The following is a 26,991-nucleotide window of genomic DNA, read 5'->3' as shown; positions in this document are numbered from 1 at the left end:
GTAGGGGAAAAGAAATGTGTTTTTTGAAATTAATTTTAAAAGAACTAGGAAGGAAACTTCATCAGGGGAAAGCCCAAATACCTGACATGGATGCTTGGGCCATTACATTAAATTAACTGTATACTTAAACAACTGCAGCAAATATTTGGGGGTACTTTTTCTGTTTCTCATTTATTAATGTAAAGGGGGGTGGAATGTAAATCTGATCTGCTGAAAATTAAATTGGCTGAAAATAGTTTAAACAAGAAAAGGTAACTTATACTTGTTTTAGGTCATAAACATGTCCGAAGAACTTGCTGTTTTGGAGAGCTGTCTGAAAGAGGCTGAGGCTGCGTCTGACAGCGGTATTGAAGAAGTTGAAATTGCAGAGGCTTCCCAAGCTAGCACAGAAACAGCTATTCACTCTCTCATTGAAACCCTGAGAAACAAGGAGTTTGTATCAGCTGTAGCACAGGTCAAGGCTTTCAGGTAAGTGCTTAAGGATTGCTTTCAGTTGTTTCTTAGTGGACCTTTTTAAATTAAAAACAGGGATAGGCACTATTCCAGGTTTTTCTCAGCTCTTGCTGGATGTCCTTTTTGAAAAGGACAAGCGCTGTTGTTTCATTAAAGCTCTTGCAATTTAAAAAAAAAAAGCAATACTAATAGTACTTGTTCTTTAGAAATGATACAGTTAATTATCAGGACTCTATGGAAGAAACATTTCTTTTGCATTTTCCGATGTCTTCTGTTCAAGTGTCTGTTTAAAAAATAAGAATATGTAAACATTTAATTTTTTTAATGTTTAAATCCATATTGTGTGTTTACAGATCTATTTGGCCCCACGACATCTTTGGCAGTTCTGAAGATGACCCAGTTCAAACACTGCTGCACATATATTTCCGTCACCAGACACTTGGCCAGACCGGCAGCTTTGCAGTTGTAGGCTCCAACCAAGACATGTCTGAGGCCAGCTCAAAGCTGATGGAACTTAATCTAGAAATTCGAGAGTCTCTACGCATGGTGCAATCCTATCAGCTTCTAGGGAAGATCAGACCAGGAATAAATCTTGTGAGCACTGGATTCTGAACAGCTGTCATTTAGAAAAGAACTGATGATGATGACACTTCAGACTATTATTGAGCACCTTTCATGAAAAACATAAAAACAAGCTTCCAGCAATCCTGACAACCAACACAATTTTATCACAGCAAGAAACTGTTTCATCAGAAGTAAAAATCTGAAAAGTGAAGTGAACATCCTACTTGACTGCTCTTTCTACACAGCAGCCTGTGTGGCAGTAGTATTTTTTTATTAAATTTATCTATAAAAACTACATGAAAGGAAAAGGGCTTAAATGTAATGCATACATATGCATTATTTTCTGTTGTAACAGAACTCTAACTGATATTTGCAGTAACAGCCTCTACGGGTTGAATCAGTATCGCAGGTGGGATGATGCTAAAATCAAGGCTGGTTTATTTTGGCTGAAGACCTGCAAGGCTTCCTGGCTTTTCCAGCAGTAGTAGATATAATCATCAACTAATACCTAACGAGACACTTTGTTATGTCATGAAGAATGTGCAGTCCAACATGAGTAGAATGACTTACGACTGCAAAAACCATTGACTTCTCAGTGTTTTATTTGCTTTTGTTGTCTGTAATAAGGAAATTATGTGTGTGAGTTAGAATGTATGGCTATGTGACAGTTTGTTTTTTGAAGGTATGGATGATTGTTAAATAAGGTCTCAGAGCATGCTTAAAAAGAGCTGCAAGATTATTTTTGAAGAAATTTTATTTTATTAGATCTAATCCTCATAGTGTGTAAATGTTAGGACATTTAATAATATTTTCAACTGGGATTTCCCAGTGTTTCTAAAAGAAATAATATATCTGTTAACTTTATTGGAATGCTGCTCAGTTCTCTGACCAGTGCTTATGTTACAAATATTGATAACAACTAACCAAAAAGTAGCTGCCTGCAGAGACTTTAAAATGTATATTAAAGATATATGCTGCCCATCAGCAATTCTCATTAGAAGTTAACTTATTTTATTCTGTATATATTCTAGAAACTGTATAGTGCAAAACCAGTATTTTTCTTGTAAATTTGTGCAATGCACTGTTAAAACAGTAGGTGTATAAAGCTATGAGGGGAAGGGGGGTTCCCTCCTGGTAGTCACATACAGTACTTGCAGTCTGAGTAGTCTGCAGGGTTTGAAGAGTTTGAATGCACGTATATGCGTCTTCATGACTCAACTGCAGCCTAAGGAATTGGGACTATATAGAAAAAAAATAAATTACTGACTACCAAAACATGCAAACAGGCAATATATTCATAGTTCAGTGTCAAAGTCTGTAGCATAAAACAAACTGGATTCTGTTGAAACCAATAGCATTTTGTAGAAAAAAAAAAAGAAAAAAAAAACCAGAAAAAAAGAATGTAGTCCCACTATTCCTGTGATTTGAAAGGAACACCCAGTATTTTTATATACATCTCTTACCCACTGTGATTTTTTTTTTTAATGGGCTCTAATTCCAGAGTTTAGAATGTAGAATTGAAATTCTTAGCTCTGCCTTTTTGAGGGAATTAGACCCCACTAGAAATGTAATTATGCTGAAATGCATTAATTGAAGGCACTGTGCACACTGTTGGACTGCTGACAGTAGTTATGTTATCCTAACAAGTTCTGTAACTGGTCAAGGCACATCCATATTCACTGTATTTTTTTTCCCTGTCCCTGATAAAATTGAATTATTTTGATGGTTTTGTGGTACTGTAGATGGTGTTCTTAATTATTTAATTAGTATTTACCAGGGATAAGTAGTTTTATTTAGGGGCACATTACACTTTTATTTACATCATCTTTTACCAGCTTTTTTTGTAAAAATAAAAGACATTGTATCTGTCATTTTGTGTATTTTTACAAGCTAGAGTTTAAATACTTTAGCCAAGCAGACCAAACACTGACAACAGAAACCTGGGTGCCCTGAAGTCATGTTTTTTTCCTTTTATGTCCTGTCATTGCAGCAGCATTTTCCTAGGCATCTTCTGAAACTGTTAATGGATTTCTCATGAAATTCAAACCTGAATTCATATATGTCATTCCTTATGCTTTACATCTTCCTCCATTTCTAATGGCTAGTGGAACCTGCCCTATGGAGCAGAAGCACACCAACTGACTGTGTGATATTGCTTTAACTTTGTGAAGCTTTTCAAAAATTACTCCTCAACTACTGCATAAACTGCCACCCTGCATTACCTGATGCCAGGTCTGTTCCAAATCTGAAGCTATGGTAAAGCTGTCTAGAAAAAAACAAAACATCAGACAGCTCCAGTAAGATGCAGCAAATATAGCACTGACTGAGCTAACATGTGCAAAAGAATCCCGTCATGAAAAAGCCGTACAGGGCAAGTTCAAGATATCTTTGAAGAACTGGCAACACAAAGGCTGTTTCTTTCCACTTTGCATAATCACATAGGTCAGGAGTTGCTTTCCTTTTTCTTGCTGAGTCTGGGAACCAGTGCCCATGACACACAGTGTGTGCTGTCAAGGACATGACAGGGCAGTAAAACTGAAAAGGAACTAGAGAAATACAGAACTAGCATCTAGCAGTAAAAGCATTGAATATATTTATGTAAGAGGGATGACATGTAGAGCTACTATGGAACTGAGGAATGCTACAGGATAAAGGAAAGCTTGTTTAATATGGCTGCCCACTGCCCTCTACTCCTCCAAGTCACAAAACTTTGCAATAGCTAATGAAAGCAAGGGTGGCTCTTTGCTGCTACCTGCCCTGGGAGCCTTCATCAACTGCTTGCTTGGGCAAGTTGCTGCTGAAGCACCAAGTTCACATCAGCTAGGCCTGTTTTACATCTTATCAAGCAGAACCAACTGCTGCTCTGCTTAGTGCTGTGCTTAGTGGGGATGACAACCCTGAAGTTGTACTAAATTTCACTTTGGGCTATTACTGATAATAATCATTTAAGAGTCACCATTTTCACAGCAAGTAAACCTCAAAGCAGCGCTTGTGAGAATACATGTAAAAGTAGGAAGCACTTGACTGCTCAGATTGCCATTAATTGCCATATGATTTGATACTGACATGGCACAGAGCTTCAACTCTCAGGCTCATTATCAATGTGCACAAATTCATCACCATCAAGCTCTCACTGCATCCATCAGGAACAGACCATTAGAATGGGGAAGGCAAATAGGAAAATGTATTGAAGAACACCCTTAGAGGGGAATATGCTCAGAAGTTAAAAGACATCCTAGATCATAGCTGCAACTGCAAGCTGAGGTAGTGTGGCTGGATGGCTTGCAGAGAGGGCCCCAACTGATTCCTCCTCAAGCTGGAGACTTGCCACTGCTCATTACAGTACCTACAGGTGAGTACAAGGCACACACACCCACAGAAAACTGCCCAGCTGCAGGTGTACTTTTCAAGTTGATCAGAGCAAGGATGAAACTTGCTGTGAAAGCCTGAGTGAGCTGGTAAAGCAAGGGATATTTACTTTCACTGTCATACAGGGAAAAACACTTCAGGTAGAAGTATGAAATAAAACAGTATTCTGCTCTGGAGGGGATAGGTCTACTTGTTCCCAGAATGCCTCATGCTGCTATAATAATGAACGCAGCGAGAATAAATAAAATTACTTGGCAATAAATTGGCATTGAAGCATTAAGCCTTAGTCACTGCAGCAGGTTCAAGGGGTATATTGAAATAAAGCAGGAATTTACAGCAAGATGAGTTAAGCCTACAGGATTAACACTGCCCCTCAAAACAGACATGTTTGTACAAGGGATATTGTTTGCCTATCCAGCCATATACTAGCTTCCACTTGGAGATGCAAAACCACCTGGCCCTGAAGCTGCTGTACAGCATGGGCTCAGAATAGTTCTCCCTTTAGTCTTTAAAATAGTGGTCTCAAGTAAGCTAGGTACAGATGTAGACAAATTTGTGATAACCAAGATACATCACTCTTTTCAAAGAGAAGCTACATCTAGAGTCCTGCAAAAGGCTTTGTGCATTATGGTGTTTTATTTCAAAAGCAGTGTTCAGTAGCATTCTCAGAAAAGTATGTTTTCCTCTAAGTTTACCCAACTCCTTAGCTAAAGGGCAGACTGGGGGTGGCAGTGTAGGTTGTAGTAGCTTTTGAATCTGCTCAGATAGTGATGCTGTAGTTAGTCCCAGTCAGTTTGTAACACTCTGCTGAAGTATGACGTCCCCACAGAGGGCATCACCACTGAAAACACCAACGGCCCACAGAGAGCATTATCTGGGAGTAAACAGTGCTGGTTCTGTCATTACTACCAAACACCAAGAGTACAATTCCTAGTTGCAAACCCAACCCCAGAAGGGTGTGGGAGTTTGATCCTTCCCTAATGGCAGGCATCTAAACCATAACTAGATCAAACTCCTCAAGTGTAATCCAGTAAGTGCACAGCTCTAGTGCTTTATCTACGAGTTGAAGAAGCCAGGCAGAAGTGTCACTTCTCTTGATAAGCTTGCATAAGAAAGATGAGCAACACATTTACTAAGAGACTATAATATCAGTGACTCTGTTCCTCACCATTTTGTGAAAACTATCCCTGAAAAGCTTTCTTTGGTTTTAGTCTACAGACAAGAACACCAGCTTAGCTAAATGCAGACCAGCTGTACCAGTAAGAGTGACCTAGTTCTTACACAGCTTTTCTCAATCATTTTCTAGTGATGAAAAACAGGTGTAGGATACTTTCTACATGGACTAGAGGTGGGTACAGTAAGTGAATACTATTATGTGTTTAGTTCATGAATGATGGTCTACTAACTATTGTAGATGTTGATTTGATGTTAACTTCAAGTGTTTGACTAGTTCAAGAGTAGAAGCAGTAACAGAAATCGTATCCGCCTGAAATGCTACAAGGTCCTGAGCCAGGTGCTTCCAAAACCATCACCCATTTACAAAACACTTGTGGGCTCTTCCCCTGTGCAAGTTACAGAATTTGGAATATGCACCCTCTGATGAGCACAAACCCACCTGATCATTTGAGTATGCTTTGCAGTACTTTTATTTTCATGCTTTCCTAGCTACACCTCACTAAGTATCTTCAACAATACCAACAACAAAAAAAATCTGCTCTACTTGCAGTTTTCTAGAAGAGCCCTAAACAAAACCAAAAAAAAAAACCCTATCCCACTCAGATGATGTATTTGAAACTGAATGTGCTATCACAGGAGAGGCGTTTCCCTTTGCATCTGCCACAGAGGTCCTGGCGGTGGGGCCTCTTGGGATCCACGTGGCGCATCTTCACGGGGCAGGTGCACCGCGTCTGCTTGCAGCTCTGAGGGAGAAGGCGGCGGTCGGGGAGGGTGGCCAGACCCAGGGGCCGCCCGGCCCGCGGCAGGGAGGGCGTCCCTTACCTGGCAGGTGATATCCTCCACACGGTACGGGTTGTAGGACTTCTGGCAGGTCCGGCAGAACTGCCGAAAATAGACCTGGGGGGAGGCCGGAGTCAGCAGGGGGGCGGCGGCGAGGGGGCCGCGCGGGGACGATCCGAGCCCTACCTTGTTGGTGCCCTGGACGCACCAGACGTAGGCGCTCTCCCAGCGGATGTTGCAGGCCTTGCAGTGGTAGTACCCGTACTTCTGCTCCAGAAACTGCCGGGGACAACTGTTACTCGACGGGGCGGGCACCTCCCGGGCCAGCCCGGCCCCGCTCCACTCCCCCCCGGCCACCCCTCACCTGGAAGCGCAGGCGGGTCTTGCCCGCCGACGGCTCCCGCTTCTGGGGTGCGGCCGGCGGGTCTGCCGGCTCTGCCCGCGCTGCCTCTGCCACCGCCACCTCCACCTCCTCCTCCTGGCCCGTCTCCGTCGCCGCTGGCGGCTCCGGGGTGGTGGCCGGGCGCTGCTCCAGGGGCTCGGCCGGGCGCTGCCCCAGGGGCTCGGCACCACCCTCGGTGGGCTTCTCCCAGCTTGCCCGCACGGCGGCCTCCTCCGCCTCCCACTGTTCTCTCAGCGCGGCCGGCTCCTCCTCGACGGCCGCCGCCGCCGCCTTGTCCTGCTGCTGCGGCCGCTGCTCCGGCTCCGCGCTCGGCTCCTCCAGGAAGGCGGTGAGTCTGCGGGACGCCATGGGCGAGTAGACGGCGATGGTGCGGGGGAAGCGCACGGCGCGGGTGCTGGTGGTGGCGGGGCTGCCCAGCTCCTGCTCCGCCTCGCGGGGCCGCGGCGCGGCGGGGCCGGGGCGGCGGCGCATCAGCGTGCGGGGCCCGAGCGAGCACTGCACCGAGGCGTCCTGCCGGGGGGTCACCTGCACGCCCACCTCCTTGGTGTTGGCCTTGCGGAGTCGCGGCGTCAGGTTGGGGTTGACCTGGGACAGAATGGCCTTCAGCTGCGCCCGCTGGTAGTTGTCGAAGTACTCGGCGGCCGCCGCCGCGTCCCCGTAACCCGAGAAGTAGCCGCTGCCCCGGGGCCGCCAGCCGCCCGCCGCTCCCCCTTTGCCCTTGGGCGGCGGGTAGCGGTAGGAGTAGGGGTGGTAGGCGGTGTACAGGTAACTCGCCATCCCCTCCTCCGCCATCGCACCGTACCCGGAGTGCCCTCCCTACAGGGGCGGCCTAAATACCCCCGGGGCGGGGACGGGCTTCCCCCGCCCCCGACGGGCGCCAGCTTTTCCGCCCCTTCCCGTCTCCGCCTGGTGCTGGGCTTCGGGCAATCCCCTCATGCCACGCACAGCGCCCCAGGTGAACCGGGCAGCGCGGCTTTTAATTACCCCTGCGGGATTAGACAGAGGAGAACACGGATTTGGTTCGGCTTCGCCATGTATTTGTGGTGAGAACAAACGAGCACAATGCTTTTACAGCAGGTGGGAGGCACAGAGATACACGCGCAAGGTGGTTTTTCCCTTCATCCATACTGGCACCGAGTTGGCTTTGCCTTTGTAAAACGCTGTCTCCTTCCTTCTACCCATTCCTGCTGCACTCAGCCGGGCAGCAGCCTCCTTACATAAAGTTTTACAGTTACTGGTCTGCATCACAATGATACTTTTTACCTTCCCCCCCTCCCCCACTTACTTTTTGAAGAAGTAGAACTGTCATGGTAATAAACACACATCACCTTGTACAATGGGAGCAGCTGGAGAAACAATGGAGGCTGGGCAGCTCCGCAAGCGCAGCCCCAGCCCAGTTGCAAGCACAACACACATTCACATCCCAGGGAGTCACCTCTTTATCTCGCCTAAAGCGCTGTCTGCGTTGGCTCCATCTGAATGGAGTTGTGCTCCTCTGTGGTCACTGTGCCATATGAAGTATCGGCAACCTCTTCTTCCTTCAGTTTCTTGTAGGAAATATCTGTGTCTTCCTCTTCTCCGAGTGTATCTTGCTTGTAGCTGTCTCTTCCATACATCTTGTATACCAGTACAAAGAGTCCCGCTTCTGCCGACTGAAAAAGCGCATAAAGCAAGGGAAACATGTACATGCCCCCTATGAGCTCCGGGGGGAAGGTGAGTTTTAGGATGGCGGTGCAGAGCTGGACGTTTTGGCATCCTGTTTCCAAAGACACTGTTCTCCTGCAGTGTGGGGGCATTTTAAAGACCGTGGCTAAGCCATATCCCAAGGCATACCCTGCTAGAGGCATCAGCACTGCAATGGCGTAGACAGATGCAGGAATGTGTGCCAACAGATCTGGGCCCAGCATGGTCCCAGTCAGGATGAACAGAATCACTAGAGTCACCAAGAGAGACCACAGGGAAATCTGGCAACAGATACAGACATTGAACATATGGGTTATTGGTTTAAAAAGGTAAGCATAGCAGGTAGACACTTGCTAAGAGAGCCTAAACTGCGAAACATGGTTGTGCTGCCCTTCCTGGGTTTGCTCCTGGCTCGGGATTTTGGTGGTGTTTGATCATATCCCAGGAAAGGAAGGGGCTGAGGTCACCCTCGATCATTTTGCTTTGGGATGACTTGCTGGGAATCAAGAGAGCCAGGGCGTGTGCTTCACTCTTCCTTTCACAATTAAGCTAATTTAGTTGCATATTTTCAGGAAGCATGGCCATGCCTGCAGGTTGGTCTCACTTGCCCTGGGTGCAGCGGAAGTGGGGAGAAAGCGGGATGCTGGGGAATGCTTCTGGTAGAGGGTCCAGGATGACTCCCAGGGTGCAGTGCCACGCTGCCCTCCTTTCCGTGCACTGTGATAGGGGGTAACCCGCCCTTTCCCTGGCTTTCCGTCTCTGCCCCACCGTTTTATTTCAAGACTGTAAGTCCTGGTATTTCACCTAAGTAGTTGAATATGCCTGTGTGAAGCTACCGTCGGTTTGGAGGGACCAGAAAGGTTACTGCCGTCCGACCCCCGTCCACCGGTGCCGCCCCCGGGCATCCCCCCGCAGCGCGGCCGCCCACCTCCCCCCCGGAGCCTGTGCCTACCTTGACCAGGAGGTCGGCGGCGCGGGGGTGCCGGTACCGGATGAGCACCCCCAGGCCGATGGGCAGTAGGGTGCTGCCCAGCGTCAGGCTCACCGCCCCCAGGGGCAACAGCTGCACTACGGCCGTGTTGATCCAGTGGCGGCTGTAGATCCAGAGGCAGAGGGGCATCAGGAAAAGGGCCAGCAGCGTGGAGGAGGCCGTCATGATAATGCTGCTCCGGGGGAACCAAAGAGACACGGGATCACCGCCCGCCCGCTCGGGGAGCAGCCGCCTCGGTAAGAGGGCTCTGCAGCCGGCCAGGCGCTTCTCACGGCAAGAGACCCTCCTTCCCCGCCCCGGCCAGGGCGCGGGCAGGCTTTTTTGGGGAGGGGGCAGGAGGCGTGTGTCAGGGTCCGCGTAAGATCTGCCCCGGGAGAAGCAGGAGAGAAGTGCTGCAGATTCCCACCCGTGCCCGCCCGTCCGTCCGCGCATCCGTCCATCCCGCTTCCACTGGCGGCAGGTGCCCAGCGAACCCTCCTCGCGTCCCGGGGCCGCCGCAGCCCGGCCGGCTGGGGGTGAAGGAGAGCGGGGCGCCTACCTGAGATTCATATCCCCGTCGACGAGCACCGACATGAGGTTCGAGAGGTTGCCCCCGGGGCAGCAGCCGCACAGCAGCACGGCCACGGCCGCCACCTCGTCCAGGGCGAAGATGAGGGCGAGGAGGAAGGCCAGCAGCGGCATAGCCACGAATTGCCCCAGCAGCGCCAGCAACAGCCCTACAGGCCGCCGCAGCTGCTGCCCCAGCTGCCCCAGCTCCACGGCGCAGCCCAGCCCCAGCATGGTCACGCAGAGCCCCAGCCCCACCAGCACGCTCAGGCCCTGGCTGAGGGAGCGGTCCCCGAAGGCCTCGCCGCCCCCGGCCAGCGACTCGCCGTCGGGACCGCCGTCCCCCGTGGCCGCCGGGGGCTGCGCGGAGCTGGCCATGGGCTGCGCGGCCCCGGGGAGCCGCCGGCTCCCGGCCAAGCCCCAGAGCAGGGAGCGGGCGCCGGGGGGGCCGTCAGTGCGGGATGCGGGCACGGCTCGCCCCGGCGGCCGGCGGAGCCCGCATCCCGCCCCGGCTCGGTTCGGCTCTCTGGGCGCTGCCGATGCGCTGCGGCCGCGGTCCCTCGCCGCTGTCTGCTGCAGGCGCCGCCCGCTCGTCCCTGGACCCACGCGGGGCCACCCCCGGCGTGGGCGGTGTCTCGCAGCCGCCTCGACGGCAGGCACTCCCGGCCGCCAGCGCCGCCCGGCCCCGCTGGAGGGAAGCGCAGGCGGCAGAAAGGCTCACGACCGAAACTCCCTCCCTGGCGCGACCCCGGCAGCCCGAGTCTGGAGCCGGCACAGCCACCTGCATCCTCCCGAGGGCCGGGGCAGGGCCTGACTCTTCCAGCGGAGGAACTGAGGTATCAGGGGATTTACTTCGACATCGACATTAAAATTAGCGTCAATTAGCGTCGCAGTGTCACCCGATGTGGGTGGACAGCACCAGACCCCTCTGCTGAGGGATAGCCAAGCTTGTTCCCTCTCCAGGCAAATGGCCATCTGATGTGAAAGCTTCGGGAATGCATGAGGAAGGATAGAAAGCCCTTTTAGGAGTTCGAGGAGGCACTGCTTTATGCTGATGGGGTCCCAGAAGCTTCTAAGGAGAAGAGATGCCTTTTAAAGGGTGGTCAGAGGAAGCAGGCAAGCTCACAGGCACACAAGTATTCAAACCAGGGTAAGAAATGTAGTCCACCACCCAAAAATCACATCCAAGGGTGATTATAGTGTTTTCAGTCATAAAATTGTGCTTACAGCATTTACTTTTCATTTAATAATTGTGTCACCCTGTTCCTTCAAAAACAAAGGGCTTCATAGGATGCCAGACTGGACTCGCAAGGGCAGGAACTCCCAAGAGAGGGCAGCCTCCGAGGTGACTCTCACTCTCGGCACCGCTACTGACTGTGTCTCAGGAGTGTAACTATCTTTTTTGCTTTCACCTGGAGGATTTAGAAGGATCACAGCCACCACTTCACATTACTACTCCTGGCTGGGGGTAGCTGACTCAGGCTTCTGCAGTTAACATGCGGCTTTACTCTGCGTGAAGCGTTTTGGGTCACAGCTCAAAGGGGACACACTGGATTTAAGGAGAGAGCCTACAGGAGCTGCCCTGACTGGGTGCTTTCCTTAAGCTCCGTCAGACAGCAAGTTTCTCAAAAATTTATTTGGGTAAAATTTTGGGCTGCCCTGGGATTCAAGTAAAAATTATTTGTGGCTTGAGAGAAAAACAGATTGTTTGCCTATAAAACCTTTAATTCTTACTTGGGGTACAGGTAACACAAGAAGTGCAAGTGGTACTAGTGATAAAATCCTGGGTACACTACTTTGCCAGAATGAGACCAAGTTCAATACTGTTCTGCCTGTGTTTGTTTCCTTGTCATTAGTCTAAGGAGAGCTCAGGGAAGATGAGTCATCAGAGCTGAACGACCAAATAGGATCCAGATTGCTTCAGTTCATTCATATTTTTGGACTCTGTGTACTGCTAGAAGAGGGGAGCACAGGATCTTGTTGGCTTTTTGAGCCAACAGCATTCTCTGAACTTAATTTTCAGGTTTGCATATGCAGAAAAGTGCTTGCAGTATATTTATCATGCTTCATAAAGTCTTACCACTGTTATATCTTTTTCCATCCTTCATGTAGCCAATATTCGGCTTCACAGCATGCAGATCATTTGCTTATTGTACCCTCCCTGGTTTGTCAGTAATGCCTGTTCGGTTCCCTGTGGTGCAGCCCAGCTGAGATCACCATGGGTAAGCTCGCCTGGATCCACTGTGCAGAGCACAAGGCGGCTGCTTATCAAGCAGGTGTGAAGGGCACAGGCCAGGCCTTCTGCTTTATCTCCAAGTGTCACTCCCCAAACTTCCTACTGGAGCAGGGCTGGTCATGGGAAGATATTTTTGTGTCATAGTGTGTGACATCTATCATACAGGCAGTTACAGGAGGAGTCCAGTATTCCTGGATACAATGAAGCAGATATGTGCTCTTTCAGAGCATACCCGGTCAGCATAAACTTCAGTTTTAAGGGACACTGAGCTGTAGCATTTCTAGTGGGAAAATACCATGAATGCATAGCAAGAAATCAAGACCTCTTGAGATTTTTCCTATAATTTATCAGCTAAAATTAAAGTTCAGCTCTTGTTTTAAATGAGAACAGTAGTGCTGTCTTCAGGGAAAGCCAAGTCTGAACCCAGCCGATGTGCTTTGCTACTTGTCTGTCCAGAGAGTACCACGACCTTCAGTGGCACCCAGCATATTTTCATGTCCAGCATGTAGAATGAAAAAACATTGTACCTGCTGCTGGGCACAGTTCTTGTCTCCTTAACTTGCTGCAGGCTTTCCCAATATGTCATCATTAAAGCACGGTCTGGAGTCTGGAGTGATGCTAAGTAGCTCTGCAGCATCTGGCTGCGAGGCAGCCAGCTCACACATAGTGAACACCTCAATGTATCTGAACCCGTGGCTAATTCCTTCTCTGTTTTCTTTTGTGGAGGGCAGGAGAAAGGCTACTGCCTACCCTGCTGTTATTGGAAGGCACAAATTAAATATTTGAATACAAAAAGACTTGGCAAATAAACTTGATCATTTATCATTTTCAAATTATTCCTTGTTAGTCCTTCTGTTGAAAAATAGATGAGAGGATAAGAGTTAGCAAGAGCAAGAAGAAGGAGGGAAAGGACTCACTGAGATACAAGCTTGTTGTAGTTTGTAACTGTTATAAATAATAGTGCCTTGCATTATTCTTGGAAGGGGTTGATTTCCATAGAAGAGCATGTGTGCTATAAACTGGTCTAGAGAGGCAAAGTCCCTCAAACACTAGGAATTTTGTGTGCTGTCTTACAACAGGATTTTTGTGCCTTCCTGTTTTTTAACTGGAATAAACTTGTAAGGAATTTTGATAGTGCTTTAAGAAATCAGCAAAGCAACCTTGCTGTATGCTCAGCTAGGGACTACTCCAGCACATTGTGTGGAGATGCTCTTGGAATCACTTGCTTCTCCTGACAGAGATTAAAAGCATCTGGCATAGCCCAGGACTATTGCAAAATTGCAATCACTGTGTCTATGCAACAAGGTCCCCTTGGTGTCCTCCAAGGGAACTCGCTGAGAGTGTTGTTCACTGAGCTGAATTTGAGGCATCAGGAGAAGATTCAGTGTGTGCAGTTGTCATGACTGTCACTCCACATGCTCAAGAGCCTCAGGCAAGGATTGATTTGCAAATCTCAAGCGAGTTATAGGTAAATCAGAGTCTTGGACTTGCCTAAACCCTGAACATGTTGCACTTCAGGTGTGTGCATGCTGTAGTTATAAGCACTACCTGAAAGCAGACAATGGCATGGGGTGGGAAAGCAAAGCGTGGTTACCCCCTCTTTTTCCACTCTTCTCATTTCAGTGCAGTATCCACTTCAGCTCCCTACTCCTCCCACCTTGGCTCATTGTGTGCTGTGCCTGGGTCTGCGGGGAGCAGCGGGACTGAGCTGCTGCAGGCTGGCGTCACCCACCCATTAGTTGTGCTCTGCCTCTCTGCACATCCGTGCCAGCTGATTTGTGGAGCTATGCCGAGTATTTGCAGAGGAAGAGAGGCCTCTGAAGGATAGTCCTGGAGGATGGAAGGCTTTTGGTCAGCACATTTGAGTGGTGGTGCTACTAAAGAGGCTGGGACAAAATACTGCCATGAAAATGATGTGCAGGTGAGACCTAACAGGAGTAGGTTCTGATTTTCAGGGAATGTGCAATCCCTTCATTTCTACGTTACTTGCTATGCACCTAGGTTATGGATAGAAATAAAATTAAAGACTTAGTAGGAGAGTAATAATTATCCATGGGAAAAAGAAAAGTCTTTGCTCTTGTTGTCTGGAATTAAAATACTCCTTAAGGTGTATAGTGTGATCTCCTACACAGTTTCAGGTAATCTTGTGGTAAACTCCATGAAATGTATATGCTTGATCTTATTTATGATGTAGATTCAGAGTGGTTATTTTTATAGCTTAGGAGAGTTGGGAATTGGAGCCTAATTGTGCAGAGATACTGGTGCTTTTGCTTGTTCTTCCATGGTTATCTTTCTGCTAGGAACGACATGTCAGCTGGTCTTTTGCCGAAGTAGGTCCCTCTCTGACACCTGTCTCCCTCTCCCTCTCTCAATAGCAGCAGCACAGAGGGGACTTTGCACCTTTTGGCACCTCCACCAGTAGCCCACCTCCACTGAGCCAGCAACTGTAAGATCTTAGCAGACAAAATGAGTTTTTCATTTTTTAAAATTTTATATTGTTTGGGAGCTGGGTCACTAAATAGGCAAGAAAATACATTTTTGAAATAAGATGAAGCATTGAGATTTGTCCAATTAAGTCTTTCCTAAAAAACCTCCCCAGCCAGACCTAGACAGAAACTGCTTTGGTGAGGATGAACCGATCGACCGACGTTGCTCCTGCCCCGAATCACTTGTGTTTCACTCAAAGGCAGAGTGCAGTTGGACAATATAGGTGGAGAACACACAAGAGCCACAGGTTCCCTGTTAGTTTATTGATCCCACAGATGTCTGTAGTGCAGAAGGAGTAGGACAGACCCGCCTTCCCTCCTTCCCAGGCTTCTCTGCTACCCTTCAGTGTGACACCTGGCCCCATCGCAGCCCTGTTATGCCTCATCCTGAGCTTGCTTATCTTAAACTCCCCTCTGTCCCATCCTTAGCAGGATGTCGCTGCTCAGTCCTGCTTGTTAAACCTCCAAGATAATCAGCATCTTTTATCCCATGGTGAGCATCCTTGACTAGACCCTGGGTTTGAATTTCAGAGTGCAAAAAATGAGATAAATGTTTCCTCTCCTCCTCAGCGGGAGTCATTGCTGTGTCCATTTTCTCCTCTTACAGGTGGGATCCCACCAAATCATCCTTGTCTTCTCCTTGGCTCAGGTGGTAAAGGCATCCAGGCACCCTCCTCCTCCCTCTGCTGCTGCGCTGCGTCTGCCTCTCCTCTTCCTTGCTGCCTTTGTGATTTCTACATTCTCGGGAGTGCTGTCCCCTTCTCTCATGGATTCCTCTTCCAAATGATGCCTGTTTCAGTCCAGCCCAGCTCCTTATTTATGCCTCCCTTGGGAGCAGTGCTCTCTGCAACTCACAGCCTCTGAGATTTTATTAAATTGAAGCGGTGTGGAAGGGAAACAGCACAAGCCTGAGCTGTGCTGTCTCCTTTGTGTCCCTGCTATCTGTTCAGTCTCTGAGCAGTTGGGAACAGATCCTTTCACTAAAACTGTGAGTTAGCAGGCAAGGGCAGAAATTATTATAATAAAATCTCCCTGTTACACTTAGTGTTCTCTCATGTTTATTTTTAAGATGTCTGAAGACCATTAATCAACCAGTAAGGGCATGATGCCTTGGGTTGCAATGTTCCAATAATTCATAATTAGAACTAAGTGTTTAAGGCTGCGTGATCTGCCTTTTAGAAGCAAGATGAAAAGGTCTTTTGCCAACCATCCCATTAGAAAAAGGCTTCTGGTCCATGAAAAGAGATTAAATTAGGGGATCATTGAAGAATAATTTTGTAAATTGACTGCTAACACTCAGTTGTTGAGGCAGTTTTACCCCTACAACTGTAAAACAGCTACTAGCAGCAAGTTTTTCTTTAAGCAAATAAATGCCTTTATGTGAAATACCTTTACCCAAATTCAAATAAGAAAGGATTCCGCCTCAGACATTGTTCCATTTTGTTGTCATTTGATCTTTTCCTGGAGTTGGAGTATTATCAGCATTAAGATGAAAAGTCATAATAAAATAAATGACCTGATGACTAATGCATGCCTGGGTCCAGAAGAGCCAAAATTAGCATTCTGCACAGCCAGGCAGGGAGAGGAGGTGAGATGAGCATGACTCTGAAAGCAATGGATTTAGTTTTAAAAGTCAAATGGTATTTTGCACTGCAGGCATAGTTATTGCTTTGCACAGGTTCTTGCAGGCAGATGGTCTTAGGACTTTAGAGACAGTGTGTCTTGGATGTCACAGCCCTGATTTACCCCCCTGTGAGTTTCATGAACAGCCTGTTCAGCATCTTCAGGTGTGAGGGACCCTGATAGCTGTGAGGGGGCGTCGTCGTCATCAAGGTCAGACGATGGGATGTACACAACCTGGTGAATGGTGGGGCTTTAGGATGGGTGTGTAGTTCCAGGTCCAGGTCCATCTGGGTTTACTTGACATCCATTGCCCACTGAGGATCCCAGCCCCCTCCTAATTTCCTGTGCTGGAACCTGGTATGAGTGACATAAATCAAGGGAGGTAATATGGAGGTAGATCACATCTCCATGTGGCTTTGTGCCTGTGAAATCTATATTTTGGGTTTTGCAAAAAAATGCCAGATCAGAGTAAGGGATACCAAGACATTGTCCCATAGAATAATTTAGGTGTCAAAAAATGCAGAAGTAAATTTAATAATTTACAGCAGCAGTTGCTTCATAAGTATTCATTTAATTGAAGAAAGACATCCAAAAGAAAAATTACATTGCCCACCTGCCAAAGCTTTCTCCATATTAAAAGGGATGTTAATGGTGAGCCTCATGGGAACAGTAAGAATTAATAGCATCAATATTCTGTATCTCAGGTTACAGGAAAAAGAATTTTGGCACTCAGGTGCCATTTGTATCGTGACATGGAAGGTGCCCGGATGTGGACTAAGGCTGTTTTGTGTTAGTAACTGCATTAGAGTAAAAATGCTTCTTGTCCTGCTGCCAAATTTTTTCCAAATAATAAAAAAGAGTATCTGTAATGCTGATCAGCAAATAAGAAGTCCTTCAAAATAGGTGCACCATTACCTATATTAAATCTCAAGCTGTCTAGAAGAAATCTCGGGCAAATGGGAAGAAATAAATCTCAAACGTAATAGGAATCTCTTAGTACTTCTTTTAGCTAATGTTGTATATTAATCCTATGAAAATAGCCTTGACACAGTGTTATGTGCACTTTTAAAACTGTGATGAAGTAGAATATTTTTTAATAACATATGATATCAATAGAACTTGTATGTCACTGCAACTGAGGCAGATGTACCCTGGGTTTTGTATACCTGTTGATTTGCCAGGGAGATGAAAGTGTGAATGTGTTCATCAACAAGATCTTTTATTTCCTTTTTATAGTGCCTAGGCAGAAAGGCTGGGTATGAAGCCAGGGGAATATTTGTTGCCTGGAGTGTCCACTCTACCACTAGTTGAGAGTAGTCTCTTTATAATAGTATCACGAGTCCCCAGAAATACAATGGGTTTAAGCTGCTGTAAGAGAGGTTCAGATTAGATACTGATGGGGCAAATAAAAGCAATGGTGCTGAAGGCTGGATGGTCTGGGCAGGCAGCAGCGATCTCCCAGGAAAGGTCAGGCAGACATCTCTGTGGCAGGGTGAGCTGCAGCTGCTGACTTTGCCTTGGGGTGGCATGGCAAAACCGAGTGACCTCACAAAGCTCCTCCTGGCCCCTGATTACCTGGTTCCCTGATACCTTGTGCAAATGCTCTTTGTCCTCTGCTGTGACACCTGCCGGTATCGATAAAACTTTGTGTCTCTCCCTGGCATAACTGTGCTTGCAGTGGTAGCTGCTCCCAGCACGGTGGGCATCACAGGGATCTGGCCAAGCTGGAAACGTCAGGTGTGGTTCACATCCCAGAAATGAAGTCTGTGTCCTGAACTGCTTGCAAATTTTATTAAGCTGGCAGCATCTTGCATCCTGCCTGCCAGAGAATGGCCCTTGGCCCTTGGACAGAGCTGTTTTGGATTGGATAGTCAGAGGAAGGAATAAAAATCCATCAGCCCTTTATTTAAGTGTGAAAGAATTGAAGAAAAACAAAAGATTGGAATAAACACACACAGAAGGGCCGCCTTAAGAGCGCCTTTCCTCTTCTCAGTCTATTATAATATCAGAAAACAAAATATTAGTAAATTGATTTTTTTAATATATTAAAATCTACCAAATTATCAAAATAATACAAACAATTAAATATATAACATTTATTACATATATACTGTTTAAAGGATATAATTTCTAAATAAAATATTTGAAACATGTATTTTACCCATATATACTTGGGCAGCCTAAGTGATGAGTAAGTATCAGTAGGAAAGTCTTGCTGCTGAAGTCAATGCCACCTGGGACCAAAGAAGTAGCTGCCCAGAGGGGTCTGTAAGGTATTAGTGCTCAGCATTTCCACCCAGGTGTGAGTGGTACTGTGCAGTAACCCCAGGCCCCGAAGGAAAGTCCACCCAAACAAACCCTGCCCTAACCCCTCCAGGCAAGGGAGTCCTGTGTGGGACAGGCACTGAGAGTGGTCAGGGAGATAACAGTCACCACTTCCCATGAAAATATGGAAACTCATTCTCACAAAGCAAGTTGCTTCAAACTGACACCAAGAAGTCCAAACAAAACCAGGTCCTAAAATGCAAGATGCTAAGCAAAACCAGCTAGGGAAGGATCCTTCCCTCTTCCCTAAAGAGTTTATTATCAAGTGCAAAGATACAGGGTCATTACATTATTGTTTTCATGTAGAGGTGGAGAAGTTATACATGGGAGTAATTAATTTGCTTAAGATCATGCTGAAAATAGTGGCAAAGCTGCATACTGGCAACAAGGGTGCTAAGCTCCGGCAGGTACCCTACTCCTGAGGAGGCAGCATGTACAGTGTGATCCCTCATCACAAAAAAAATTCTGTTTCTCTGCCACTGCTAAACATCCACAGAATCAATTTTCACTTGTAGTTTCTTGAAGTGTTTGAGTGGTATTGCTGAGACTGTCAGTAGGATGTGCCATAAGCAATGGGCAATCGCCTTCAGTCTCTACAGACACACATGAATTCTGCTCCCAGGGAGACTCTGCAGGAAGGATGACTTGCTGGGCTCCTCCAGCAAACAGCAATAACCAAGCACGGGGATTTCATTGCAAGAACTTCTTTAAACTCCCTGATTCAGTGGCACAGGAAAGATGTCAGTTGGTGAGGCTGCACCAGTGGTGACTGGGAGAGGGTTCTGGGGTGAGGTTGGGCTGTGCAGAGGGTTCCCAAGTCCAGGAACACTCAAGCAGCAGCCTCATGAGGATGTGGAAGCCCTCAGCAGCCAACCAGGTGAGGAGGAGGCAGTGCCATGAGGGAGAGGTTTAGGTTAGATACTAGAAGGGGGTTCTTCACCCAGCGAGTGTTTGGGTACTGGAACAGGCTCCCCAGGGAAGTGGTCACAGCACCAAGCCTGACAGAGTTCAAGAAGCATCTGGACAATACTCTCGGGCATGTGGTGTGACTCTTGGGGATGGTCCTCTGCAGGACCAGGAGTTGGACTCGATGATCCTTGTGGGTCCCTTCCAACTCAGCACATTCTGTGATCTGTGATCTGATTTCACAGAGCATGTTCATATATCTATCTGTAGACCAAAACAGAGTGATTGACATGAGCAGTCTTTAATCACATTAACACCATACTCTGTAAGTATTAATCTGTCCTGATTGTCTCAAAAAATAATCGGTGTCTGTCTTGCTTGTTCACTTATTGTGAATACTGCAAAGCCTGTTCACTTCTTCCCATAGGTCCTTCATCTGGTGACGCAGCTCTTCAACCATGGCCCACCTTTTGCAAAGTAACTCTTTGGCTGTGTCTGCCATCAGCAGGTCTGCCTGGCTGGAGGCCTCTGACATGGCTGGTACAGTGACTCCTGCAGCTACAGGGGATCGAGCTTTACGCTGTGTCAAGACCACAACTGAGGAATCTTAAACTACTGTGTTAATAAGACAGGGGCTGATAGGATCTCTTTGCTCTTCCTTAGCAGCCACTGAGTCTGTTTGCTGCCTCTATTGGCTGCTTCTGAATGGTCAGAGAGGAGCCCTTCCTGCTCGCCCTGCCTAGACTGCTGTGCTACAGTCTCAAGACTTTCAGGAGTCTCGAACCTCCAGTGGAGAAGCATGTGATGCAGAACCCTGCAATGTAATTAGTCAAAGGACTGTTAGTCAAAGGTCTGTTAGAGATGAAGGCTGGAAGCTGGTCACTGCACATACTAGGAGGAAGGTTCCTCCTCCTTTTCAAAATTTGACAGGTAGGACTGGTGCCTTCTACGACACGTATGAGGCTCTGGAACTAGAAAGCCAGAGAACTGATTAGATGAGCAAAAGTCCTTCTGGGGTAGTGGAGCATCCTAAAACAACACCACCTGTACCCTGCATCAAGACCTCCTCTGTTAAGAGGAAAAGAAGGGTAGTTTTAATAGGAGACTCCCTTCTAAGGGGAATGGAGGGCCTGATATGCAAACCAGACCCAACTCACAGGGAAGTCTGCTGTCTCACAGGGTGTCAGGTAAGGGACACTACTGGAAAACTCTCCAGTCTAATAAGGCCCTCTGATTACTATCTGCTATTTGTTGTTCAACCTGGCAGTGACAAAATAATAAAGAGAAGTCCGAGGGCAATCAAAAGAGACTTCAGGGCCCTGGGACATTTGGTAGGGGGATCAGGAGCACAGGTAGTGATTTCCTTGATTCTTCTGGTAATGAGGAATAATATTGATAGGAATAGGCAGATCCATCAGGTCAACAAGTGTCTCCGAGGTTGGTGTAATCAGAAAAATTTTGGATTTTTTGACCACAGGATGTTCTACTCAACACCTGGTCTACTGACACCTGATGGGCTGTGCTTTTCGTAGAGGGGAAAATGAGTTCTAGCACAGGAGCCAATGGGGCTCCTTGATAGAGCTTTAAACTAGCTTGCAAGGGGGGAAGGGACAAAACCAGGCTCGAAAACCAGGCTCACAAGTGATGAGTAATGGGATGGTGTGCCAAAACTTGAAGAAATGCAGCATGAGGAGCAAACAAGAGGAGCTTGAAGCTTTGTCCCAATCCCGGAGATTCTACATCATTAGCATAAGTGAAACCTGGTAGGATGAGTCGTGTGACTGGATGGTTATAGGCTCTTCAGGAGGGACAGGCAGGGCAGAAGAGGCAGAGGGGTGGCACTGTATGCAATAGAAGGATTAGAATTTATCAAGCTCACAGTTGGCAATGCCACAGTTGAGGGCCTCTGGGTAAGAATCAAGGGGCAAGCGAATAAGCTTATGAGGGGAAGAGGAGGGGCAGGCACTGATCTCTTCTCTGTGATGACCTGAATGTTGTGTCAGGGGAGGTTTAGGTTGGATATTAGAAAAAGGTTTTTCACCCAGAGGTAGTTGGGCACCGGAACAGGCTCCGCAGGGAAGTGGTCACAGCAGCAAGCCTGACAGAGTTCAAGAAGTGTTTGAATGATATTCTCAGGTACATGGTGTGACTCTTGCAGATGGTCCTGTGCAGGGTCAGGAGTTGGACTCGATGATCCTTGTGGATCCCTTCCAACTTGGCATATTCTGTGATTCTGTGATTCTATGTCCAAGCACTTTTGTCCCTTCAAGTGGAGAGGCTGCCTTGCAGCTCCCTGTCCCTGCAGCATGCCAGCACACACCATTAGCATCCCAGGCCTTTTTACATTCAAGACATTTTTGGCAGTGATCTTAGCCTTTACTAAATAAGGAAAGACATTATCGAAGAACTAAGAAGGAGATTTTAGAAAGACCTTAAGTAACCAAAAATTTAATTTTGAGGGCATAACGAACAGTAAAAGCAATTGGCCAACCAGCGTATTGAGCACTAATATAACAATGCAAATTCCACTGTTGCTTGTGCGAAAATTCAGGTCGCAGCTGAGCTCTTCCCAGGAGATTTCTTGAATCATATGCCCAAATCTGGAAGCCCTGAGAAGCCAGGCTCTGTAAAAAAAGGAGACTGGCCCATCCTCCCTGTTGCAGAGTAGAAACAGCATGGGTTTGCAGTCGCTGCTGCTGCCCCAGAGCTGAAACAATCCTGGTGCAACACAGGCTCCCAACCTCTCCTGTAATGTCACAGTTGTGCCAATGGAATTGGTGGGTCATTGCTACACTTGGGTTAATTGGAGGAGCTGCTCTGGGGGTAGGCTATACTTGAGTGCTGTGCTAACTGCCATGGGGAGAAGAGAGGGGTGTATGTCTTGTGTAATCCATGCCATCTGTGAGTAGCTTAATACAAGCCTTTTTACATCCCAGTCTTGAGATGATGCTGTGTGGTGCTACCACATTTAGTTGGAAAAACCCAGACCAGTAGGAAAATATTTCTGAAATCTTAAGCAATTTCTGGAGGTTTAAATCCACCTGACACTGAGTAAAAAGTCTAACAAGGATATTTCAGACACCACAAGAGGTGGTTTATATGTCCAGCTGTGCATGGCTCCATCTTCCCTCAGACTAGGGCTTTCCTGGCATAAATGAAGCTGTTAATTACACTCAGGACTTTGTGGACAATTCAGTGCAACCTCAGGGACAATGAGGTGAATTGAAGCTGAACTAGACCGAACTTTAGATGGAAAAGCACAGAGAAAGCAAGATCTCCCTCTAGTGTCTGGAGAATCCTGGGCAGGAAGCAAGGAGCAAAAAGAAAACCCAACAGTATTTGTAAGAGTAAAAAAGGCACAAAAGACAGTAAAATAGAAGGGCTAAGGAAAGTGGCTTAAATGGGCTATAAATGTAACCTACCAATTGTTTCAAATTTTGAAACAAGGTTCCTGGTAGGCAGATTTCAGTGATTTGCTTTGGTAATGGATGTTACTTCACAGAATCACTGAATATGCCAAGTTGGAAGGGACCCACAAGGATCATTGAGTCGAACTCCTGACCCTGCACAGGACCATCCCCAAGAGTTACACCCCGTGTCCGAGAGTATCACTGAAACACTTCTTGAACTCTCTCAGGCTTAACTACCTTCATAATGAAGAGGATGCAGAAAGTGGGAGCATGCAGATAGAATCTGCTAATGCAAACAGGTGAGACACTTCAGGTTGGAGGGCAGCACAGAAAAATGGCCTGGGCAAGGAGTGGGGGAGATGGACTGAGGGTATGTGGTTTGAGCCCCTAACAAGAATCCCCTGTTTTTTGTACTTCAGTTCTGCCGTTGAGGCACTTGGGCCAGGGAAAGGAGCCCTAAGCTGATGTGGTACCTCTGTGAAGGGGTTGAAGGGAAAATAAGGTCCAAAATCAGCAGAGCCTCCTAAACAGTAGCAAGTCTTGAGCAGTAGGCTGCAAGGCGGTTTTGGAAATGGAATTTTCCATTTCTTCTACACTCAGTGGGCCATTGGACAGGAGAGCTGACACTGATGGCTGTATTGCACTCCCCTGGGCAAATTTTCATGTAGGGATAAATTGTAAAGATGAGAAGTACACCACATATCAAATAAATCCCTGCGTTCTGCTCTGGAGACAGTAGCCTGAATTTGCCAGCCCTTATCAGAGCTTTGTGTTGCCAAAAGCTGCTTTACTGCTGAAGAAGGCTGAGCTGGTGCTTTACCAGATCTATGATTTTAAGCAAGTCCCTTTAATATTCCTCCAGTATGTTTGTGCACCTGGGCACAAGCCATTCAGGCTGAGCCTGAGTGAATGGCAGCATAAATAGTCACTAAATCTTTGTTGATATTCTTCTGAAGGGAAAAGAAAAATCCCTCGACTCTGACATTTACAATAGACGTTACCTGCTCTCTGACATTTGGGCTCATAAACCAAGATCGACCAAATTTCTGTTCTTAACTTACCCCACTGTGTCAGACGAGATATGAACTGACTGGCCGGCCCTTTCTCTAAATAGCAGTGCACCTGCCCCTCGCTCCCAGCATGTGAGTTAAGGAGGACTGGTATTATTTCAGTGATGATGAACTGAGCCTCAAGAAAATAAATGAGGCATCCTTGGAAGAGCAGGGAACTGAGGGTCTTCTATAGCCCAGTCTTGCACCATAATGAATTTTTTTTGATCCCACAGACACAGGAGGTCTGTGTGCACTGCATCAGCAGTGCTGGCTCTGCACCAGCCGTGCATGGTGTGAGCAATGGCTGCTGTGGCTACACAGCTGCACCCTCAGCAGGATTTCAGGGAGGGGCCATGACCTGCTGCCTGTGCTGCATGTGCAGGCAGGGGCATTGCACGTCTCAGATGCCACAGGTTCCTGCCAGCAAGACTGGGCATGGATGGAGGGTCATGCTCTGGACTGCTTTCTTGAGGCTGTGTGATGGTGGTGGTGCCACACTGCTGTCACTGACATCCAGGCATGGCTTTAAAAGGAAGAGAATCAGGACAAGGTTTTCGTAACTCCTATAAGGCCGATCACTCGAAGCGGCATTAACAGAGGTTTTATGTGTCTCCATTAGCCTGGTGGGGAATGGATGAACAGAAACAATATAACCTTGCTCTGGGCTCAGTAGTTGGGTGAGTAAGTGTAGGGGTAAATGGATGATTGTAGAGTTGAAAAATTTGAGGCTAAGACAGGAGCTGAAGCAGAAGCATGAATGTAGAAGGTTTGCCTGATCTCCCCCCACTCCCCTTTTCTTTGAGAGGGAACTCAAAATGGCCGCTTGTGCTTCAATGAAATTTTTATTTCTAAAGGAGCAGAGTGACAAAGCTGTGCACCATTCATGGTGGCACAAGATACTCCTGTCCTGCTGACCTTCATTAAGACAAACAGCTCTGAACAAGAAAGCTTACGTAGGGCTCCTTTAACTCGGTGTGTCCCAGGTTCAGTCAGCCAGAAGTACAGCCTTACCCTCAGCCCTGAGCAGGATGCAAACCAAACTCCTTGTAATCCAGAACTTGGTCCAGCATCACTTTCTCCTGTCAGCATTTTGGCACCCATGTGCAGCACAGAGAGAGCAGCATTAGCTGTGAAATTCACACAGTATTAACCCTGCTGGGTGAAAAGGAGGTAAGGATCAGTCAGATAACTAAGCTTTTGTGATGGGTTGTTCAGATTTGTTTTCTGATAATGTCTGAAGAGAAACAAATAACTTAGGAAGAGCACCGTGAAACAAACAGAGGAGACTGCTAGGAGTTACAGGGTGGTGGTGTTATTAGAGCAAGGGCACCCAGTGCAGCCCAGCAGCTGATCTCTGTCCGTGGCCAAGTTGGGATGCCTGGGAAGAGTAAAAGGCTGGGGAAAGACCAGCATGCCTGTCCCCCTACCTTGACCACCCTTCCATCACATTCTAACCCAGATATTTATTGATCACCTTTGTGGCTTTAAGCAGTTAAGGCCACAGAGAATCCCAAGTCAAGCCACTGATGACCCACTCCCATACTTAATAAGCGCCTTTTTCTCTTGGGCATGCCAGAGGCTGGGAACAACACAGAACACAAGTGTCCTTATTCATCTTCCTGTTACTATGTAGATTTCCATGAAAAAATCCCCAGCCCTGTTGCTGGAGGAGCGTGGAGGCAGCTGGTGTCAGGCTTCTGGAGATCATGTGCTGGGTGGGAGGGAGTAGTTTGTCTGACGTTGGATCAAGCTGTTGGTACTAGCAAGGCTTTTAATCAGCCTGTCATAGCAGGGCTGTGAAAAGTTGCAGTTTCGGCTACAGTCTCAAGAAAATCATGGCAAAGAGAATGAAAAAGAACAGAATGAAAAGAATATATGGTCTGTCTTGTGCTCATTGCGCATGATCATCGGCAGTTGAGTACTACTTGGGGCTGGACTACACAGTCACCTTCTCAGTAATGCATATACCACTGACCCCCAACAGGTGTATTTCTTTTGAATCTCCCTTGCTGTAGCTGCCAGTGGAAATAAGCTCTCAAGGATAATTTAAAAGCAGCAAGGAGGGCTGAACATGCTGGGGGAGAAGGCATCACATGCCACTCTCTTTTAAGCTTTATTTTTGTAAGTTATTAAAACTATTTTCAAAAGAAAATGGATTTACATTATTACTTATACCTATGCTGATGATAAGAGCTCAGATTATAATGGAAGTATCTTCTTTTGTTTAGTCTTAGTCTGGTGAAAGATATAATCCACTTTTGTCTCATGTGAGAGAGCGCCACACTGCATAGAGGATCTGCTTTTCTGCTTTCCAGCTTTCAGACCTAATAATTTTTTTTTTTTTTAATTTACTGTTTGTAACAGGCAGATGAAGCACCAAGTTCAAAAATAACTTTGCTGGCAAGGAATCATTTTAGTTACCTGTTCCTTTAAATCCTACTGAAGAGGTACAAATTGGCTTAATCGCTACAGTTACATTCTGTGTTCTTCTAAGTGCTTGACTGGTCCCAGCAGAGTTTATGATTTAGTGCAAAGAGGACAGTGACAACACAGAACAACTCTGTGTGGTATCACAGCTGAAAATACTGTTGTAAAAAATCTGGAAAGCGAATCTGGTGGAATTTGCTCCTTTCAGTTCTTTAATTCTTTGAGCCAAGAGCATCTTCTTTCCCGGGAAGTTGGGTGTAAAATATGGATGCCCCTGAGAGCACCTGAATCCCAGCCTCACCTTCCTGAAGCAGGATGAGTACAGACAGCTGCCTGTAGGTGTCAGACTCAGACTGCACAGCAGCATAAGTGCAAGTTGGGAGCAGGTTGGGGTTTTGTTTTGTTGTTTTTGTTTTTGTTTTTTTTTTTTTTTTTTTTTTTTTGGTTGTTGTTGTTTTAAATCAAAGCAACCTTGTATCTCACCTGTTATATTTAAAAAGTAAAAATTTGTGATAGTTTCAGTCTAGGCCTTCCTGGAGACCAGCTTGTAACCAGGAAGGA

At 46.9% G+C, this 26,991-nt stretch overlaps 3 protein-coding genes across 12 annotated transcripts in view; 1 reads left to right on the top strand and 2 right to left on the bottom strand.

The window, feature by feature from the left end:
- The window catches only part of FRYL (FRY like transcription coactivator), a 135,817-nt gene extending 132,929 nt beyond the window's left edge, over window positions 1-2,888 (top strand). For all 9 annotated transcript variants that reach the window (XM_039385094.1, XM_039385096.1, XM_039385082.1 and 6 more), the window contains 2 exons: window positions 272-468; window positions 807-2,888. In XM_039385094.1, the coding sequence (XP_039241028.1) occupies window positions 272-468; window positions 807-1,065 (456 nt within the window). In that variant the 3' untranslated portion in view covers window positions 1,066-2,888. The remainder of the gene's footprint in view (window positions 1-271; window positions 469-806) is intronic.
- Window positions 2,889-5,577: 2,689 nt separating this feature from the next.
- On the bottom strand, window positions 5,578-7,537 carry ZAR1 (zygote arrest 1). Of its 2 annotated transcripts, XM_027717751.2 has the most exons (4): window positions 6,707-7,537; window positions 6,529-6,621; window positions 6,385-6,459; window positions 5,578-6,305 (listed from the first exon to the last, which is right to left on the bottom strand). In XM_027717751.2, exons 1-4 carry the CDS (start codon window positions 7,535-7,537, stop codon window positions 6,162-6,164), a joined length of 1,143 nt encoding a protein of 380 aa, XP_027573552.2. In that variant the 3' UTR covers window positions 5,578-6,161. The 2 variants fall into 2 exon arrangements, with proteins under 2 accessions (XP_027573552.2, XP_039240990.1); XM_039385056.1 differs by having other exon boundaries at window positions 6,385-6,621; window positions 6,707-7,522.
- A 223-nt stretch (window positions 7,538-7,760) lies between these two features.
- SLC10A4 (solute carrier family 10 member 4) lies at window positions 7,761-10,589 on the bottom strand. Its single transcript, XM_027717730.2, has 3 exons — window positions 9,958-10,589; window positions 9,381-9,591; window positions 7,761-8,709 (listed from the first exon to the last, which is right to left on the bottom strand). The coding sequence occupies exons 1-3, from the start codon at window positions 10,341-10,343 to the stop codon at window positions 8,194-8,196; spliced, it is 1,113 nt and encodes a 370-aa protein (XP_027573531.1). The 5' UTR covers window positions 10,344-10,589; the 3' UTR covers window positions 7,761-8,193.
- Between the last annotated feature and the right edge of the window lie 16,402 nt (window positions 10,590-26,991).

Source organism: Pipra filicauda, unplaced genomic scaffold (genome assembly GCF_003945595.2).
Source record: "Pipra filicauda isolate LSUMZ 115617 unplaced genomic scaffold, ASM394559v2 scaffold116_size3395265_pilon, whole genome shotgun sequence".
Lineage (NCBI taxonomy): Eukaryota > Metazoa > Chordata > Aves > Passeriformes > Pipridae > Pipra > Pipra filicauda.
The sequence above is the reverse complement of the archived record's forward strand: the minus strand, read 5'-3'. Positions and strand labels throughout refer to the sequence as shown.